The sequence below is a fragment of the Saccostrea echinata genome, unplaced genomic scaffold, assembly GCF_033153115.1.
Source record: "Saccostrea echinata isolate AGI-Se365-2 ecotype Australia unplaced genomic scaffold, CSIRO_AGI_Sech_v1 ptg000052l, whole genome shotgun sequence".
NCBI classification, from domain to species: Eukaryota; Metazoa; Mollusca; class Bivalvia; order Ostreida; family Ostreidae; genus Saccostrea; species Saccostrea echinata.
Window position 1 is genome coordinate 1,782,259 of NW_026889801.1, and position 21,516 is coordinate 1,803,774.

At 32.6% G+C, this 21,516-nt stretch overlaps 1 protein-coding gene across 1 annotated transcript; it reads right to left on the bottom strand.

Annotated features, from left to right (window-relative positions):
- Positions 1 to 202: 202 nt before the first annotated feature.
- On the bottom strand, positions 203 to 18,424 carry LOC133204193 (fibropellin-1-like). The gene is made up of 18 exons (XM_061339943.1): positions 18,149 to 18,424; positions 11,768 to 11,992; positions 10,651 to 10,763; positions 10,182 to 10,283; positions 9,560 to 9,664; positions 9,228 to 9,332; positions 8,793 to 9,140; positions 7,734 to 7,838; positions 7,446 to 7,550; positions 6,951 to 7,304; positions 6,739 to 6,846; positions 6,068 to 6,175; positions 5,603 to 5,956; positions 5,399 to 5,413; positions 4,983 to 5,246; positions 4,600 to 4,839; positions 1,839 to 1,916; positions 203 to 1,510 (listed from the first exon to the last, which is right to left on the bottom strand). Exons 1-18 carry the CDS (start codon positions 18,217 to 18,219, stop codon positions 1,155 to 1,157), a joined length of 3,156 nt encoding a protein of 1,051 aa, XP_061195927.1. The 5' UTR covers positions 18,220 to 18,424; the 3' UTR covers positions 203 to 1,154.
- Positions 18,425 to 21,516: the final 3,092 nt, after the last annotated feature.

Genomic DNA, 21,516 nt, shown 5'->3' on the forward strand with positions numbered 1-21,516 from the left:
TATGACATTCATAGGTCACAATACACTGGGCAGCACTTCAATCCAGTTACACTTCTAAAATTGACCGAGGCAAAATAATGTATTACTTATATTCTCCCGTCTGAATTCGAGTGATCCTCCCCATTGTTCATGTCAAACTTATAAATCCTACTTACCCTTTTACCATATTTACTGAATATTTGAAATAAACTAACACAGGAGCTTTTAATATGTAGTTTTTAATAAAATATTGAGTATATTGCATAAAAACAGTAAAAACATGAAATATATACAACCAAAGAGCACATTTTCTCTTCTTTTTAACAACAGACCGGCTGCTTAAAAAACGATTAGCCAAGCAACAAGATATAATTTTCAACAAAAAAATATTATGCTTAAAAATGTGGAACAACGGGAGAAGGCTTTCTTTCTATTTAAAATTGTAGAAAATATAATAATGAAAAATAATTGAGCATCATAACATTTTGTGATACATGTATTACATGCATATAGATATTAATGTTTATGCATACAATTTGAATAAGGTTATAAAAAAGACGATATGTCGTATAAGTGGAATTTTTAGCGAGACGCAAATTTAGCGATTTGTCCTTAAAAATCAGTATTTAATTTTAGCTAAAAGTAATTTTTGCGATTAAATGGTTTATAGAAAGATAACAGTAACGTCTACTGCGGAAAGTTTTTTAGCGATATCTAAATTTAGCGATCTCATCACTCTCGCGAAAAATGCCAAAATTGAATCCTCGCTAAAAATTTCTGCTTATACGGTAATACAATCAAAAAGAATATTAAAAAACCCAAACAAACACAAATTCGATAAATAAATCCGTATACATTATACAAGTCAAGCAATGTCTAAAAATTAGAACTCATGTTTGAAATCAAAATTCATAAAAATACATATAGATAAAAATATGCTTAAATATATAACAGCTCCTGCAAGATGTCAACTTAAATTATAATCTGGTTCGCTTTTATTGAAGATTGTTTCAAAACTCGAGTTGGGCATAAGCAAAATGTTAATGCACACAAGTATGAAAAGAAATTCCAGCACATAAAACACTTAAAATTATATAAATCAACCATACACGTTGGTTAAAAGCAAATACATAAGGAGCACATGCAGGTTTTGTCGAAAGTCTTTCCTCCAATTTTTATCCGCTTACGTTTTCATTATACTTGTTGTCGAGGTCCATTTTGACATCAATAGTACTGACGTATGCTAGATTTTCCACTCCAAAGGATTTCTGTGGATGAGGATCTTTGGATTCATAAACTGGAGGCTCAGAGTTGGAATATTCCGGAAGTTTTCCCTTACCCGGATCCTCGTATTCCGGAGGTGGCGTGCCATACATGGCGTAAATTCCATTATCAAAGCCATTGTTGAACGAAGCCGATGGAGACCTGGATCTATTGTGGGCTGCGCGCGCAGCAGCAGACCTTCGACAGCATATGTAAAGGACAACAACAACGCCAAGAGTTATAAGAGCTCCAAGGGCTGCGCCAATTCCTGTTAGCAATAAATAAATAAATAAAATTGAAGTATCAAAATAAGTTGCTCTAACAAATCAACTCTATGACACAGCAAAGATTTAGAACGTATTTACAATCATAATGCGAGAATAGAAAAATTAATACGTTGTAACGAAATATGAAAATATCGAACAGTAATAAAGCTTAAAAGTCCATCGGACATATATATACAAATTTGGAGTATAGCAATCACTCAGAGGTGGGATCAGGTTCCTTAAAGGAGAAAGCACCCCCTGTCAACCGGTCACACCAATAATAAGACGATCTATAAGAACACTAGCCCTTATAAAGTTAAAAGTACTTACCGACGAACATTTTGTTGCCCTCAACAGTATCCTCTTTAACTTTTTTCATTTGATGAGGCATACTGATATCTGTGGAATCTGGTAGGGGAAAAAATAATAAATTCCAGTTTAATTAATTCGTGATAATTTTCTTTTTAATTTTTTAAGAGCTCTTTAATAAGTCTTTCTTTGCATATATATTGTTAGATACATATTGATATAACATAAACCAACTTGGAGGAAGATGGAACAAAATTTTCTATTACGTATATATATGTCTATCCTAGGTCTATTGCGTTAGCACGTTAACACAGAAAAGAGAATCTCAGGGTTTACTACATAAAATGCTTCCTTACTAATTAATTGAATAACTGTTCATCGCCAAAAGTATGCAAAAGCACAATTTTTACGGTTTAAAATGTGATCAACAGCAGCTGGTGGAATATAAATAATTGAATGCACATAAGAGTACATGTGGATGTATGTTGACAAAAAGGTTTTTTGCATCACTTTTACGGATTTTTAATATAACTCAATATGTTGACGGTGTGACCGTAGGGCGAGCGCAGATACCTTTTCAGTGTATCTATACTACTATATTAAAATAATAGACTCGAATTTTTGGCCTTTAATACCGATAAATCGGAGGAGTACTGTCTTTTGTTTGATATATTTTAAACATCATTGGTACTTGAAGATTACCAATTTGTTTTTATTTCTTCTTAATTAAGCTTCGCTTATTAATAATCAACGAAAATTCCTCAAAAAATTCCGGAAATCAACTGGATTTTTTGGATTTTACAATCTTGCGCATGCGCATTACATTCACGCTAAATCACGGTGTTCAAATCAATCTCCTTTGCAGAGTTGTCGTTCGTTTCTCTCTCATACACGAATGTATGAGCCGTTGGTCGAGAGTGTGTTCAAATCAGAGAAGACAAAAGTAAATACTAAGTAGATGTATATTTGTTATTGTATAATTTCTCTAATAAGAAATCAGTAATATATATGAACAGAATATATAGCAAATTTCCAATGAAAATTTAAAAGTATTTGTCATAGGGGTCGGAACCGGGGGGTTGGGGGGTTGGGGGGGGGGCTAGGGGGGCTTAGCCCCCCTTTTTTTTTGCAAAGATAGACATAATATAGGCATTGAAAATTGGGACTTACCTTTTTTCGTTGGTTTACCCCCCCCCCCCCCAACTTTCAAATAGCCACCCCACTAACTTTCAATTTGCTTCTGATGCCTATGTTTGTATTATTGTAATCGCTTCTGAGTTTATATCCATACAAATGTGATACTGTGGCCACGTGGGTAATCATTCGCCATCTCGGAGACACATTTATTATATGTTATTTATATCTCTGGCCATCTCAACGGAGGCAAAAAGCTCATGATCGTAGGAGCAACATTAATGTAACTACCCGATTTATTTTATCCCTCCTCTTTTATGCTTTTTTGAGGGGAACTGAAGGGGGGTGTTACAACTCCAGTTAGAATCACATCTTATTGAAGTAGGCATTCTTTTTCCGCCAAAAATTACAATAATAACTACTATATAAAAATTATAGACTCGAATTTTTGGCCTTTAATACCGATAAATCGGAAGAATACTGTCTTTTGTTTTATATATTTTAAACATCATTGGTACTTGAAGATTACCAATTTGTTTTTATTTTTTCTCAATTAAGCTTCTTTTTTTTATTACTTTTTCTATGTACTAATTCAAGGATATTACATTAATTTTTATCAAAACAGACAGTCTTTTACAGATTATATACCTGTCTATTACCTGTGTATATATAAAGTACATGTATATGTATTAGCCGTGCTTAACTCTTTTATTGTTGAGGTCATATTTTGAACAAGTTGAGACCTGCAGTGTTAAAATTGTTACAAAAATTTTTACACCTTTACTTTAATAACTGATAGTGTAAAAATACCAGCTTAGCACATTTCTTCATTTTCATTACTTTGCTTGATATATATCAGCAGTGTGCTCAACTCTTTGCTGTTGTCATATTTTCAATGAACATCCATAATTTCTTTTATTAAATTTCTTTGGAAGGGTGAAATTTATGTAAGCTCCGGCGTGATTCGAACTCAAGACTTGATTTATAGGTAACTGGTGGTCAAACCCATTCTGCGCTACGCCGTTACGCAACAATTAAAAACAAAAACAAAAACAAAACAAACACCAAAAAAAAAAACAAAAAACAAAACAGAATTATATTCACATTCATTGTTTATTTAAAAAATACTTTATAATATGAATGTGTCGATGTATCTATTTTGTAAATGTCCGATATGCACATGGATGCATTCATAACAATGTCAACCCGTGCACGCACGGGTCAAAGTCTAGTTGTTTATAATGTATTCAAACCGCACGTGACATTTGGTGCGTCTAGACTCTGACGTCACATGACGTCGTATGTAAGTTGCATTACCAAACCGAAGCCTGAACAGTGCTGATTTTAATGAAGAACCTTTTATTTACTATCTATCTGCAATATATTCATTAAATCAAGGCGAGTTTATTTTTGTTGAACTTCTGTTGTTATTCTCGCGAGAACGCAGCTTAACAAGCGATGCATTGTCGTTCCAGAATTACTGCGGAAAAAAAATCTATTGAATGAATGTGCAGTTGTCCGACTTTTCTCTTCGCCCAGGCGTTGTCGTTAGAGCTTGCAGTGACGAGCGGCGCTTCGCTGCGCTCGCTATTAATGATTTTCCTATGGTCAATAATTGATTTAAAGCAAATAATTTTAGTTTACTTACCTTCCTCCCAGATTGAAACTTTGAACTGACATACAGCAACATTTCCTTCAAAGTCTCTGGCAATGTAACCCAGCAAATAGTTTCCACTGGGAAATTTGGTATTATTACTTTGTGAACCAAGGAAGTCGATACTACCGATTCCTACATTATCAGCGACTGTTGGCCTGTCCCACATTACAAATTCTGTGGTAAAAAGCTCGATGTTGGAAGGACAAGAAGCAAAAATCGGCGGATGAACATCTGAAAATTCAAAGAAATCACTTGTTTTAATGTATAAAATTCAAAACTAAATCACAAATTTTAAGACGAATCAAACAATGGATGAAAGTCTTGGCCAATTTTGAATCTTTCTCAAATAATTCTCAGTATTACAATAACACTACCCTTCACTTTCACAGCCATAGCGCATGTAGCGATACGTCCAAACTTGTCTGGTTTTGATGTTGCAACAACATTGTGAATATTACGTTGACTGTGTGGACAAACACAGTGCTCAAGTTGCCATACACTAAGGGAAACTTCCAAAGCTTGGCCCCAACCATCAATGACTTCAAGTTTTGGCAAGAGAGATTTCCGAAGGTCGACTAATTTATCGTATGAATTGACCTCCAACGTAATGTGTGATGGGCACCGCTGAAATTTAGGTGCTGAAAAGAGATGAGAGATTTTTAAACATCATTTAACAAACATCAATAATTTTCATTTTTAATGATGTTTCATAGTAAAATGGTAGAATGTAAAATATGTCCATTTTAATTATTACATCAAGGAATCTTCTTAATAGCAAATAAATACTTACGAGAAACTGTGACTTCTGAAAATATAGAATTTCAGAATGAATGAGCATTGTTTAAAGATTTAAGCATGTGATTTATGTATCAGAGGAAATGTAGATCAAATAACATTCACAATCCTTTATAAGAAATAAAAAAAATCAAGGATATTTCAAATGTGTATCAACATTTGCTTAATACTTATGTATTGCGTAAAACATCATACCCACCTTCGCAATATGGACAGCATCTGTCTTTTGATGTTTTGTACTCAAATCCTGGTGCACACATGATCTGTGGACAGTCCATCATAGAACATATAAAGCCACTGTCATCGGATCCCTGACCTTGACCCATACATACACAATTCTGACATACTGACATTTGAACTTGCTCGCCCTTCCGGTAAGTCACGTTTCCAACTTTGCAGATGTTTGGGTCTAGGGGGATGCTGCATTCATGACCACATCCATTTGAACAACACTTTTTATCCCCTGTACATTGCAAATCATGAGAGCACAATTCAACACAAATTCCTACTCTTCCCTCCGTGGATGGACAAATTCCTTTCTTTTCATCAACCCCTGTAGGTATAAGACATAATAGAAACACATATAACATCATTTGTATGTTATCAGTCCCTCAGTCTGAAGATAAAAATGATTGTTCAGAGAAAAAAACTTATATCACATTACTTGATTCGCAGTATTTGCCAGAGAATCCGACAGGACATGCACACATCACATTGCGGTCACCATTTGGAACGCACCGTCCTCCATTTTGACAAGCAACTGGACATCTGGCTAATGTAATAAACCAAGAAAATACTATACTATAATAAATGAAAGAAAGGACCAACCATCTTATCTTTTAATGTATGATTTTATGTGAAATTGTTTGCAAAATTTTAATTCATATGCTTGAATTATCTTAATCTTGTAGACGAGACAAGCCGTAAATGTTTTTAATTGCAATATGCAGTAGTATATTTACAAACATGGCTGTATATGACATGGTCATGATAGCTAGTTTAGATTTTGGTTTAAATGAGAGTGCAGCATTTATAAATGTAAATAGTCCTGACATTTATGGCCTGAGATTCGGGGGTATAAACAGCGGAATTACAGCATGGCTGTGAAAAATTTACATTTAAGAAGTTTATTCAGCAGTGATTAGCAGTCCTTAAGTTGGGCACTTCTTAATATCTAGCGTAGAATTTTAATGATAAACATGTAACGCAGTCGGGTTCTTTTTTGTTAAGTGTTTAAAAAAAGCACATTAACCTGTTTCGAAAGTTGTAGGTGTATTTAATTTAAAACGGAAAAGTTTCTTTATAACAGTATGTTATTCTTTTAAAAATACTTACCAATTTCACAAAATTCTCCCTGGAAATATTCTGAACAAATGCACTTTGGAGAGCCCTCATCTAATCGACAATCTCCACCATGCTGACAAGACTGCTGACATTTAATCTCTGTAAAATGAGTAGGAACAAGATGAAATTTCCAATGTTGCTTGAAAAAATATATTATTTAGTCCATATTCATACAATTTTAATACAAGATTTGTTCTACATACCTACACATCTGGCGCAACATTCCCCAGGGAGCTTCTTGTATGTATATCCTGGCAAACAATCCACCATAAGGGGACAGGGCGTCGGTCTACAAGAAAATCCACTCGGGTCCTCTGTATTACCTTGTCCTTTGCACGTGCATGTAGTACAGTTTTCTTTAGTGATAATGGTGTCAATGCCATACGTCATGTTCTGGTGAATACAAATATGGGGATTCAATGGCGGAACGCATACATGGCCACAGGAAGTCAAACAACATTTGTCTGAGCCTGCACAATGCCAGTCACTATTACAGCTATTTCCACAGAGGTGAGAGCTGCCAACCCGTGGGCATATTCCCTCTTTGTCAGGGATTCCTAGATATAAATTTGTAAAATTAAGCTTTGGAAAACATCTCAATAATGTACAAAAAATTGTGACAGGAAGATGGAGAGAATAAATTCAATTAAAATTCCTTTGTTTTTTCTGACTTTTAAACAGTAGCTAAAGTAACTCACTACTCTCACAATGATTCCCGGTGTGGGCTGGGCCACAGAGACAGACGGCAGAAGTGCCTCTAGCAATGCAGGTTCCTCCATTCAGGCAAGGCTTGTCACAAACGGCTAAAAATGTACAAAAATTGAACCTTCCTTTATTTCTACTCGGTAAATTTGTAAATTAATATTATTTCAATTGTACTTTGCAATTAATTGAAAGCTTTAATTAGACATTAATATGATCTTATATCAGGTATAATTTGGAAGTCTACATCCTGATAATCCATTACATGTAAATAAAGTCCTCACGTGTTTCACATGATGCTCCCCGGAAGTTGGTGGGACAGACGCACTGAGGGGTTCCGTTCACCAGACTACAGTGACCTTGGCCACAACTGGTGGGGCATTCGATTGCTGAGGATATTAAAAAAATATTCAATATACATTAATTTGTTATAGTTTGTCCAAAATGAGCATTTCCATTTTAAACGTTTTAAAAGATATCAATGAAACTTTGACTTATTTTCAAAGAAAATATCATTAAAAGTATAAGGTTTTAAAAGGTTTTATAATTCTACAAACAACTTTAGCCAGATTGATATATTAAGCAATTTGAAACGAACAGATTAAACATGACTCGATATTTCAAAGCTGACAGAAGTTTACAAAGTTGTTGTCACGCTTACAAGGGAGTATTCGTTATTTTCGAAATCATCCTAGTGTGACGTATAAATGTATTAAGTGAAGATAACGAACAGTGATCAATTTCATAAATCCAGTGAGCAAACCGAATCGTGAATTGGGCAAAAAACACGGACCTCCTAGAAACACCAGAGGTTGGATCAGGTGCCTAGAAGGAGTAAGCATTCCCTGCCGCCAACCGGTCACTTTAAATTCGCTCTCCTGTCAATATATACTAGTTGACCTTGAGGGTTACTCAGAAAGCTGTATTGATTGAACCTGGTGTGAAAGGCATGTTATGTATGTTTGAGATCTAATGCAAAAGACTTTTTACTGTGAGGCGGAGAAAATTTAATAATTGTTAAATTGCAGGAGCGGACTTGTTTAACAAGTATTCCTTGTCCAATGCAATTAAAATACTGTTCGTTCTGAAAAGAACATGATGAAATGTAATGATTGTTTGAATCTTAGGTTGAAAATTATTACAAATTTGACAAAGTACTGAGATAAATATATATGTATATAAATTTACGGCATAAAATTACCATGAGAATTTATCACTTGCGTCAAAACTTTTTTTTCTCAAAAAATTAGGTGATTGTGTTTACCTTTACTTTGCAAGAGACGTTTAGATAAATATTGTTAACTTCACATACCTAACGCAAATATTTTGATAAAATGAAATACCTTCACACTGTCCACAACATTGTCCAGGGATCCTTTTATACACCATTCCATCGGGACAGGAAGTGACGAAGCAGTCAATGGTGTAACAGTCAAACCCGGTAGGGTCATATGACATCCCCTCTCCCTGGCATATACAAGTAGTGCAGTCATCTTTCTTCATCTGCTCTCCTACGTTGTATGTATGATTCTTGTAAACACAGCGGCTCGAATTGATAGGCTTCATGCATTCATAACCACAGCTATGGTGAGGACAGCATTTGTTGACGCCTGCGCAGTCGTTATCTGTGTTGCATCCTTGATCACACATGATACTTGACGTGTCAATCGGACAGTCGCCCTCTTTGATAACTGAAAAACCAGTTTCATGTTGCAATTTCATTTCATTGAGCAATGCAAAAATAAAATTTTTCCAGAAAGGGTAATATTTATATTTACCTATCTCGCAGAATCTGCCAGCGTATCCAGCTTTACAACGACATCTAGTCTCACACGCGTCTGCCACGCAGAGTCCGCCATTCAGGCATGGCTTTTCACAGATTGCTAAAATTTGATTGAAACTTTTTAGAAACTCGTGCTCAAAATATATATAAATGAAATTTTAATTGTGTTAAAATTAAATGACAGAACCAACACCAACACATATTTATTGCGCTCATAAGTTTTTCCAATGAAAACATACCATGACAACTAACGTAAATTGTAAACAAAACTAAATTCACTTTAATTATGTATATAAGACAACATAAATACTCTTAATATATACTTACGTGTTTGACATTGGTCGCCTCCGAAATTTTCGGGACAAACACAAATTGGTTTCCCGTCTCTAGCTCCACAATGGCCATTGTTTTTACATTCTGGTTTGCAAACAGCTGTAAAGAATATACATATATAAATGTTAAAAGGGAAATGTTCAAATAGGTGATATAAACACAAGAATTTTTAGTTTGAAAAAAAAAAATATATGTACAATGTCTCAAAGGTCCTGGAATAAAGGGTTAAAATTTAAATATTTTCTTTGATAAAAAATTATTTAAAAATTCCTCGTATTTGATTTAATGAACGAAATAGTTTGAAATTTTAGCTTAAGCTTTTATCTCCAAAACTCAACGAAAGTATTAACTAGTGACGTACTTTATTCATTTATTGTGTATTATTGTTTTTCTTTTCATTTACTTTGAATCAAAAACTTGATTACCCAAAAACTGTGTTAGATATCTTATTGGCTTCTCTCTATAAACTATAGTATTTTCTTTATTATAGCAAAATGTATATATACAAAAATATATAAACTGTTTTTTTTCAAAGTTGGAAAAAAAAAATATTTTAAGTTCATCCGCCTGGTAATTCCCCTGTTGCATCATATGTTCATGTGAATAAAATACTTACGCGTCTCGCAGTGAGTTCCTATGAACCCATCAGGACAGACACATGCGTTATCAATGAGAGAACCGCCATTATCACAATACAAGGGGCCAGTACCACTATCCGCTATTTATAGAAATAAAAAAATACGATTTTATATTGTTGGTGTCATCTAACTCAACCTGCAACCAAGATTACCAAGTATATGTCGTCTAACATATTCAATTCAGTATCGATAATGTAAAGCATAATTATATCTGAAATTGCCTTGAGTAAACCTGATATTAATTAAATGACTATGTGTGACAAGTAAATCGATGCATGACACATGTAGTTTTAATATCCTAACTTACGATAATCATATTCTTTAATGATTAAAGAAAATGCTGAACAGAAAATTTCCCGATTTTTGCCAAAACTTGACAGAATACAAAACAAAAGGTCATGAGTAAGACTTTTTATGATACATATTAATTATAAAATGCAGTCTTACGGATAGAACAATCGCCGTATTCATCTTTATTCCACCCTTTACAACAATTCCAGCTGTTATAACTCACAGTGACATTGTAGGCAATCCACAGAGGGCAGAGGTTATACCAGGACCTAAAAGAGAAAGAAGTCGAAAAGTTAAAGAAGAGAAAGATTACCTAATTCTAATTATAGATCAAGCTCTAAAGTACATGTACTATGACTTGTTATGCAGCAATTTAACATGCACTTCGATTTAATTTTGTAATTCTTGAATGCTTTCTCAAGGGTTGATTTAAACGTCCAATAATGGTGTGAATTTAATAAAATTTGTAATCTTATTAGAAAATTTAAAAGTTCTTGATCCGAAACATAAAGCATAGACCCTGTTTTAAACATATCGTTCAATATAAAAGATCTTATGAAATTCATTTACTTCTTGAACTACTGTGCTTAATATAAGGACCCTCTATACACTAATGAAAATATTTTTCGGGCATAAAGAAAATTAAGGTGTCAATATTTAGTTTGTCTTTTTCATTTTCATATAGCTATAAGGTATGTACCGGCCATTTACTTTCAGGAAAATCTTCAAAGACAACGAAGAAATCACAGCTATTCTCATGTTAAAATAGGGAAAAATACTATTCAAATAAAATGTTCAATCAATTTATTTTAGTCAAATAAAATGCAAATATTAAGAATGCTTGAACTGAGTACCCATTATTTAATACACAGTATTTTATTTAGGTCTCTAAGGGAAGACCACTCTAACGGCACAAAATTCACCACTGAATTATAAATACAATGCAGAACACGCACAAGTGTTTATAGTGAAGTTCATGTAATGCTGTCTTGATGGGGACTTTTAAATATATTTTAAATTAAGTAATTAAGGTCTATAGTAATCATATCCTTAAAGAAATGTCAAAAAGAAAAATTTCTGGAGTCTCTATAGTCTAATTTCAATACACAAAATATCAATCGTTTATAATGACATATTTCAGCCCCCCCCCCCCCCCCCCTCCCCTTCCTGATGCATGTTCATGTAATGGTTCCTCATCCAAAAATTAAATAACACTTGTATATATCGACCAGTAGCATTATCCTTTGGTAGAAAAAGAATGAGAATATTAAACCTTCTGTCCCCCGATGATCTACGTCTCCGGTCACTTCCATCAGTTCCACACCAATTCCACTCTTCCTCAGATGGATGCTCGTCACCATGGTCCTCTTGAAGAGCGTCCATTTCGTCACAAGGCCACCAAATCAAGTTCCAGTGCGTCACGTTCTTGGTTTTGACGTCACAGCACCAATGATCGCCATTAGAACCATCATCTGTCTTAGGGCAGCTACGCCGACGTCTATCAGTAAATCACAGGTACAAGTATTTTGTAATCATTAATTTTTTGGAAATCACAAATTACGTATTTTATAAATTACATTCAGTCATAACAGTACAGTAATTTATCAACTTCAAAAGTTCTTTTACAATATATTCCATTCATAAAAAGTAGTATATGTAGGCCTATACAAGTATGAAACTCCTGCTTCCAAATTAAGGAAAGAATTAAGGAAACTTGACTAATCCTGGCCGTATTACGTCCAAATATTTGCATGACTTTCTTTATTTTTAATTTTCACTGAGAATCTTACGTGGTTTAAAAAATACTTGAACAGATAACAAAAAATATAATAAGTGTTTTTGTTTATGATTATGTGTGATTCGTGATTTGTTAAGGTATACTGCAGGGGTGTGCAATTAAAAAAATCAAGTACTAGCCCACGGGCTAGTGGCAGTAATAAAGTTATTAGCCCCAAGTAAAAAGTTACTAGTCCAAATTGTGTGGGGGGGGGGGGGTGTAACTAATATTGGAAAAAAGTAGTTTATTGGTGAAAAGACCAGGATTTTAAGGTTATTCTTTTTAAAATCAAAGATTAATTCTCACTAGTTAAATTGATTCATAAATAAATTAATAATTATAATATAAAATAAAAATTAATTTAAATAAATTATTTTTCCTTTTTCTGTGCATTGCACTAACTCATCTAAAATGAATTGAAATAATCTTTTTTTTCATTTTGAATTATTACTGGAAATATATTTTTATGTAAATCACATAACACTTATCTTTCAGTTGATTCAGTAATCGTAAATAATTTATTAAGATTTCAGCATGTATTTACCATATAAACAGAGGAATGGAGGAAATTCGGATTGGGAAAAAACGATCATTTTTGGAAGTAAGTAAGTCAGGAAGTACTGCAAATTGGATAAGATTATGGATATTTACGAACAACAGGAGCATGCTGCCTGGAAATTTTTCATTGGTTGGGAATTAAATAGCAAAATATGAGTGAAAATACCGGTAGTGATTTTCATATGTTTCATTGGCATTTTTTATTTTTTACTAGCCCAAGGGGCTACCTCCGTGCAGAAAACCACTATAGCCCGACCCCAAAAAATGGTAGCCCCGGGCGTCGGGCGATGCTAATTGCACACCTCTGTACTGTAACTTTGTTTGCCTTTATACCAAATGAAGCTGCCACAATATTGAATTCATTATGACATATATGAACGTAATTCATGTAACCGGTACGTATATCGATTGAAACATGCATTTAGCATTCTTTTATCTGAATATCTATACACAAAAAATTAAGGATAGTTAAACTGTTGTGCAGAGAAGTTCATGAACCTTTCTGTGTTATACATTTGAGAAGCTAGCTGCTAGATTTACAGTATACACACATTTGTATTCATCTATTAAACACGAAATGATCTGCTTTTGTAAACTGGTTCTTAATTCTATTTTAGTCCCTTTCAAAAACATTCAAGTTAGAATGCTTTTGACAGTATTACCCTGTATTTTCCTAAATAATTTGGGACAACGAATCTTTCAGATTCAGAACATATCAGATTTACATTTGCCAACTGAAATAAATACCATTGTTCATTCTGCACGTTTTCCCCCCAATTTCACTCTTCACTTATTCAAGCCACAGTGAACATGAATTGTCGATTTAATGGAAATAATGAAAAAAAAAAAAAGATGGGTGAACAGGACGTGCAGAATGTCAATATAGCTTTAGATGTATAAAAATCATATTCAATTTGTTAATTAAGTATTTAGAATAAAGTTTTCATTATTGAAATTTATGAAATTATGAAAAACAAAACTTTTCTGAGGAAAATATTCTGGACAAAAATTATTCTGTTATTAAAAAAACAATGTGTGGTATTCGTGGGATTCGAGCCTTAGCAATAAAAATCCTAAGTATACATGTACATCAATTTCCTTTGAGACTAACACCGTTTTTTTCCCCCATCTTTTATTGAGACTAATATAACCACAGAGCTCCTGATGAATGATGACATTTAAATCATGCTGTGATATGACCATTTGACTAAATGGACTTCAATTATTTCCCGGAAAGATGCGAATGATGTGTCATAAAAGTGTATTTTTAAGGTGGTATAGTGGGTCTTTGCTCCATGGTTTTATTAACCAATAAATGTATATTTTGATGCATACTTTGAGGATAACTTTAAAAAAATGGAGCGAAGACCCACTCATATCGAAAAATTTTGTTATAGTATAAGAAAATGATCTTTTTTGTCCTCTTTAGTATGTGTATGCTATTTCATAGGCAAATAATTTCAATCTTTGCGAGATTTTTGCAAATTGTGGAGATTCTACATAAAAGTATACTTTAATTTAGATGAAATATCAAAGAAAATTTTGTTATAATTGAGATTTAACTTTTCACCTTCATGTTCGTCGCGCTATAGGCATTTCGCATGCCTTATTTGCTCATCTTCTGAATTTTAACCAAGGCAGTTATGTTTAAAACTGAGCAATTATAGCACACTAAACATTTATATTTATAGTACAAAGAGAAGAATTTTTCCCAATGACACAGCATGTACACGTATGTATATGGAACAGTTTGATGTCTTATATTACAACTGCTTGTGTAATTATCCACGCCAAAGGGGTTTCTTCCATAAAAAAATTAAAAAAAAAATATGTAAAAGATAAACTACATATATTAAAAAGCGTTAAAGTAAGGATTACAAATTCATGAAGTGAAGGGTACATTTACAGCTAAATAACACGTATTATTCTCATCTCGGTGACTGTTTTGTGAATAATTTGAAAAGGTTTAATTTTTCCCAGAATTCCCCAGAGAGAGAGAGAGAGAGAGAGAGAGAGAGAGAGAGAGAGAGAGTAAATTATTGTCCTTCAAACACTTCACAAGATATCCATATCTATGACCTGAAAAAAAGTATACAATAGAATAATATAAAAAAGAAAGGTATGTATACGAAATGCTATGTACATGTATATATATATATATATATATATATATATATATATATATATATATATATATATATATATATATATATATATATATATATATATATATGAATAAATTGCGTCATACAACTCAGATGGATATAAATAGCTTAAAAAATAAATTTTGCAATATTTTTTTTAATGAACCTGCTGTAATATGACTATTCGCAGCCAAAAAGGCAGAAAAAATATTGCTAGTTTAAGCATAAAGAACATGTCTCCCTAATTAAAACATTTTAAAAGTTTAATGATCGACAAGCGAAATTCTGTTGCACTTTAAACTCAATTTAACATACTGAAAGTACAAGCAATGATAATATGTATGTGACGCATCGGCGAAAACTCCCTTTCGTAATTTTCAAATCGGTCTGCAGTATCTTGAATTTAAATCTTTGCACTTAGCAGTAGAAATACTTCATATTTCGTAGCTAGTAAAATCAATTTTAGTCATTTCAGTTTCCTGATTTTTCTTGTTGCTAAGATACGAAAGGCTATGATATCAATTTGGTGTCTAAAGACGAAACGGCATATTTTTTTCATTTACGATGTTGAAAAGAAAATTAACTGAAAGAAAATATAATTAGAGATTTTCTTTTCAAGTAGACAATCATTTTTTATCAAGATTCAAAATAATACTTGAAAAATCAGTTGATGCATGTACATATATCTAGAATAATATGTCAACAATACGAGATTTGTGATTTAAAATCAAAATCTCAATTCAAACGCTGTTTTGCAAATTCCTCATTATCCTCAAAATTGGACTCAACCTTATTTTTTAAGCACATAAAAATTCCTTCATTTAAGAACGCCCTGTGGGAATGTTTAAACTTCTACAGCCCTTTTTCAAGCTAGGAAGAAGTTACTCGATCCCCCACCTCCCCCTTACAAGAGGGTTCTGATTAGATTACTAGAATTTTTGATATATCATACGAAATCATGTACCACATTTTTGACACATATTGAGGACTATTGAGAAAATATACATTTCTGATTGTTTTTAAAAAATAATGATGTTCTCATAGTAATGTTCTAAACTCGATAGTTGCTCAAAGATTCATTATTAGATAAGGAAGTTTATTCTGAAAATTAATTAAATAACAATCAGATAGCGTGATACATAATTGCATGCACTTCCTAACTGAAAAAAGAGTTCTATAACTACAATCTGCTAAATAAGTGATAAAAACAGTTATGTAACATGCGTATTCAAGTCCATCTTTTTGTAATTTATATATATATTTTTTGCATATTTTTATGCCCTCGTAATCGAAAATTCGGGAGAATACAGTTTTTGGTCTGTCCGCCCGTCTCTTTGTGTCTATCTGTCTTTTTGTCCACAAATACTTTAACCTTGGCCATAACTGTTGATTGGTTGGAGCTATAGCTTTCATATTTCATATGTGTATGGCATGCGACAAGACTTTTCTCTGGGTACAAACATATGTGACCTCTTAACACTTTCGTATCTGACACATTTTTATCAATATTCGTTTTTACATACAAAAAAAGTTAAGAAAAACATATGAAATTTCAAACTATAATTCTGAATTAAAACAACTAATATGATTTCTGCTTAGTAATTAATGATTTATTGAGTAAAATCACATGTTTGGAAAATGTCTGGAATGCTTCTGCATTGTTAGATCTGTTCTTTATATATAAATCTCTTATTAACAACTGTACGGACAAAAATGTTAGCACTTCAGTACTTCTTTTCTCGCAATCTGAATATTTGTGAATACTTTGTGAATTAACCCACACTTACGCTTTGACCTTCAGTGTCATTGTATTTCCTGAGAATCATGGTAAAAAATATATTTTTATGTATATTCATTAGAATACGTACAAGATATAAAGATTTTAATTCAAACAATATTTTATTCACAGATGTAAGAGTGAATAGGATTGGGCAGCAGGCTCAGCCTATTTTAGCCCTCTCCCTAAATCAAGGTATGAGATATAAAAAATGATGCTGTATCCATTCAAATAACCAATCCAAAGAGACTAACCTCGGAACATCCACGTTTAAACCTTTCGATTTTTCAAAATTGAATAATTTAATAGGAGGACAATTTATTATCATGAAAAGAAAACCCAGATTTCAGAATAAGATACACAATATTATTTAAAAAGAAAATATACACTTTGTATTTAGAACTACGTATAAACTACATGTATATCATTTTATGTCGAAAATGGTCCTTTTAATAAACACATCCACTGACACACTACCTATCAATGCATCGAAATCAAGTAAAGAAAAAATTCCGCGCTTTCAAAGTACAAAATATAACTAAGAGATCCAGATTTTTTTAAAAAAATTAGAATCCATGAACTTGAGAACAGAACTCTGAAACTGCGCTGAACATGTGATGATCAGCAATTTTTATTCTAGCAGGATGTACCTTAAGTTTGATTTTTGAGAGAGGAGTCTGTTTCGAAACGGAGCCTAACAATGACTTTTAAACAGGTGATTTTCTTTGAAATTGAAGGATAAGGCGATTTGTGGTTACATAAGGTGGGAACGGATAGTGAGAAAACAAACATTTATTACACTCGTATGATTATATGGTATTTCTTAGAATGTGATATGCACTTGAACTTATGATAGGTTCTTTTGTTATTTGGTGTTTCGTCAGTAAAATCCGACTAACTTGATTTTTTAAAAACTTCTTACAAACCCTTGTGAAGCCTGCTCTATCACTCATAAATCGATTAAAATGATGATAATATCTAGAACATCTCTCCAAATATGTCACTTTAAAACACTTCAAATATGCAGCAATATATGTTAAAAATCTGGTTCCATGTACGCAGTGGTATAGTGATGATCAATGAATTAATCACATGGCTCAAAACACTTACATATGCAATATGAAACTGAAGTTTGTTGTTGGTTTTCCTCATATTGTTATAATGAATACTATATTTGTACCTCATCCTTCTCTTTCTTCCTTAACTTCAAATTGCAAAATATAGACGACAGATGATAGAAATCCTTTTCATTCCAACATATCATTTTACTTATGTTACTTGTTTATGTAAAAGAACTAACCTAAAACGTGACAACCATAATAGGACTCAAAAACATTTATTGTTCAGGGTCATGATGTTGCCTATAAACAATCCATTTGAATAGGTCGAAAAACTTACCTTCGTCTACCATCCGCAAGAACCAGAAATGCTGCCAACACGAAGATCATAAAAATCAGTTTCCTGTTCATTTTGGCCCTCCTTCCGCTCTGCTGTTGTTTATTTTTCTTGTAGATAGTGGTCAACACAATTTCAGATTTTCCATTGTATAATCTAGACCCGGAATAAACAGGGTAATCTCTCCAGCGTGATATTGAAGCTTAGTGTTCTGGTTGAAGGATTCTGCTCAATAGGAGTCGGGAAATCCGCCAATCAGAGGTTTAAAAGGAAAGCTGTAAACTGAATGCATACTCGAATAATTAGTGTATTGACATATATAGGTACACCAGCACTAGAACTAAAACATTTATTTCAATGTTCGTTTTGAGGATTTTCCTTCATTCAACTATTTATAGAATATCTTTGTTGTTTAAATTTCCGTGCTGAGAAACGTGATATTATCCATTAATAACTCACCTTTGCTATTTGCTTATCGTAATAAATGTAATTTATTGATTTCTTTAGGATCTAATATTATCCCTTATTGATCGGATCTTATTAATATTTAACGTTTGTATTATTAGAAAATCACATTATATAAAAAGAAGTGCGAAATATGATCACCATATAGTTGATTTTTCTTCATTAAAAAAGTCTTGATGGATTTTACTATAATGAATTTATTATCCTTTCCATTTTTTTTCAATTTGTTCAAAACAGGATCATTCAGTGTCGATTTAGGACACAGGGTTATAAATTTACAGTTTCATGTATTTCAACTCGAATCCTTCAATGAAAATTCACTTTTTATGTAGTTTATGTCTTGCAGGATGGATATGAGAATCTCATGTGACCTCAGATGAACTTAAACTTCCTGATGATGATCTGGAGAAAGCAGTTTCTTGAAAAGAGTAGAAGGCCAATTTTAGTGGGGTTAATATACGTAAATGGTGGATTCTTTAAAACTTGTGCAGTGCACATTCCTTTATTTGAGAAATTCGATCGTGTCATCAATTATTTTCCAACTCGCATTATCATGGAAATTTACGGACTCGATAGAATTACTTTTCACTTGTGAAGTGTGCAGGCGTATAGCTATTGTGCTCAGTATATTTACATACATCTTTGTGAGAAAAAACATACAAGTATATAGTCCCTCACTCCTAAAACATTCTACTATTTTGATTTCTTTGAAAATGACAGACGTTTGTTTTGACTTTTAACATTCTTTTTTTAGCTAACAAAAATAACTTTAAAGTTTGAAGAAATTCTCTTTTTAGCTAACAAAAATAACTTTAAAGTTTGAAGAAATTCTCTTTTTATTTCTTGTATCTTTAGCCATAGTAAAACTGTAAATGAAAACTTGTTGATCATTACAGCATTAATTTTGTAGTTTTCCTCTCATGTACCGCCTTAAGAGTAAGGGTAAGGTTTATCGTACAGTGTACGTAAGTAAAACATTTGTTTAAAAATTAATATCAATAAGCCAAAAGATGTAAAATGTTGTAAAATATTAATTATTAATACCGGTATTGGTTTCAATCCCTTTTATAGTATCTCAAATTAAAATATATGTGCTATGCATTCATTTCTATTTATATTAGATGGAGACATGCAGAGGGGTTAAGATTTCTTGTAACGATCCATTTAAATACTCCATGAATGTTCACCATATCTATGTTCAGTAGGTAAACAACGTCACAAAAAATCAGGTAGATATTAATAATAGACAAAGTAAATTTCTAGTAATGAGGAGGTATCATCATTCCTCGTCATAAATTGTCAAAAAATACACGAAGAGATAAACAAGTCACCAATAGTAAGGCAGATCCTACAGGCAAATCTCAAAAAAAGTAATAATGGAAAATAATGTACTTTTCTAAATGTGTCACATTCCAATCTGACCTGACCTTCACATCGAAAGAGATAACTATCGTTGAAAAACAGTTTTAATAATATATGTAAACAAAATATTCTTATGACATTAATTTTATCTTAAAAAAAATATTTGTGTATATTTAATAGATATTCAAAACAAAGTAGAATCAATTAATTTTAGAGGTGAAGCTGTTTAAAAAATGATACTTGACTGTTTTTAATTTGTATTTTCTGCCTTCGTCAAATACTTACAATGGGTCCCAAAATGTCCTGAGCATTGCTCTGGTGATGTAAAGATTTATGGTATGGTGTGAAGGACATTGAGCAAGAAAGAAAAGAAACGTAGATTTGCAAGAGTATTCAGTGAAAAAAAATCATTCAGCATTTTTTGTCTTTATTGCATCAGAAAAAAAAACTATTTTATACAAAATATAAAGAGAAGTAACTCTACTATCATTCAGATAACTGAGTGTCAGTTGCTTAATCCTGTGTGGTAAATTTTTATTAAATGAATTTAATATAACTCATCGATTTAATGTTCAATTTTGATGAAATGAATACTACTTGTATTTACAACACAGAACCCTATCCCACTGATAATACTGTCATGTTGTAAATTTTGAATTTACCGGGTGGCAGTAAACTCAAAATTTACTAGTAACATGAGAATACCGTTGAATCACATTGAATGATTGTTTATGAATACAGCATTTGTCGTATACATGGATAAGCAGCTACTTGATCAGTCACAGTCCAGTATAATCAAGTGTCACATTCAACTGTATATCGACCATGTTGACCGGGTGGAGGTAACATAAAAAATTGAAGAAAATATACAAGGAATGTACAAGGAACCTAGTAAGGTAGCAGAGAGATGTTTGTGCCTTCGAATGGAATTGAACCCGGGGCCTATGCCAGTCCAGTGCTCTACCGATGGAGCTTAAGGGTTAATCCAAGTAGGAAGCCATGCGTTACACAGTAACATTACACTGCTACTGGTATACATGCACACTGTCAAGGAGATTGAAATTACAATGTATGACGTTGTGATCATAGTAATTAGTAAAACGGGCTTTGACTGCATGACCTCGTGTATTCTTTGTTTACAAAACTTACAAACAATCATTAATTACGATTGGTCAGTAGTCAGTGGTATTGCTGAGTTCTGTGTTTAAAATGTAATGGAAGTATTGTTTTCTTTGAAATAAAATATTTAATCGATGGATAATGTGAAAAATTTACCACTCAGCGAACTGACTTGCTGTACGTATATAGGACTTACCTTTACTGTTGGACTGACGTAAGCGTTCTCTGAGAATCTGTGATAAATAGGTGTATATTCTTCGACTTGTGTGCTTTTTTAAACTACAAGTATTGAAATTAAGGTTATCCTGTTTATATTTCCATTATCAAAAAAAGCAAAATCCATGTTAGCTATCATCACGTAACAGCTGTGAACAGTCATACGATTGAATAACTAATTACCATGTCATGAATCTAAATGAAAAACA

Coding starts and splice junctions, on each gene's coding strand:
- LOC133204193 (XM_061339943.1), bottom strand. CDS start 18,219: ATGAACAGGAAACTGATTTTTATGATCTTCGTGTTGGCAGCATTTCTG. Junction 9,141..9,227: donor TGGCAGATTCTGCGAGATAG/GTAAATATAAAT, acceptor CTGGTTTTTCAG/TTATCAAAGAGGGCGACTGT. Junction 6,847..6,950: donor ATGTTGCGCCAGATGTGTAG/GTATGTAGAACA, acceptor CTCATTTTACAG/AGATTAAATGTCAGCAGTCT.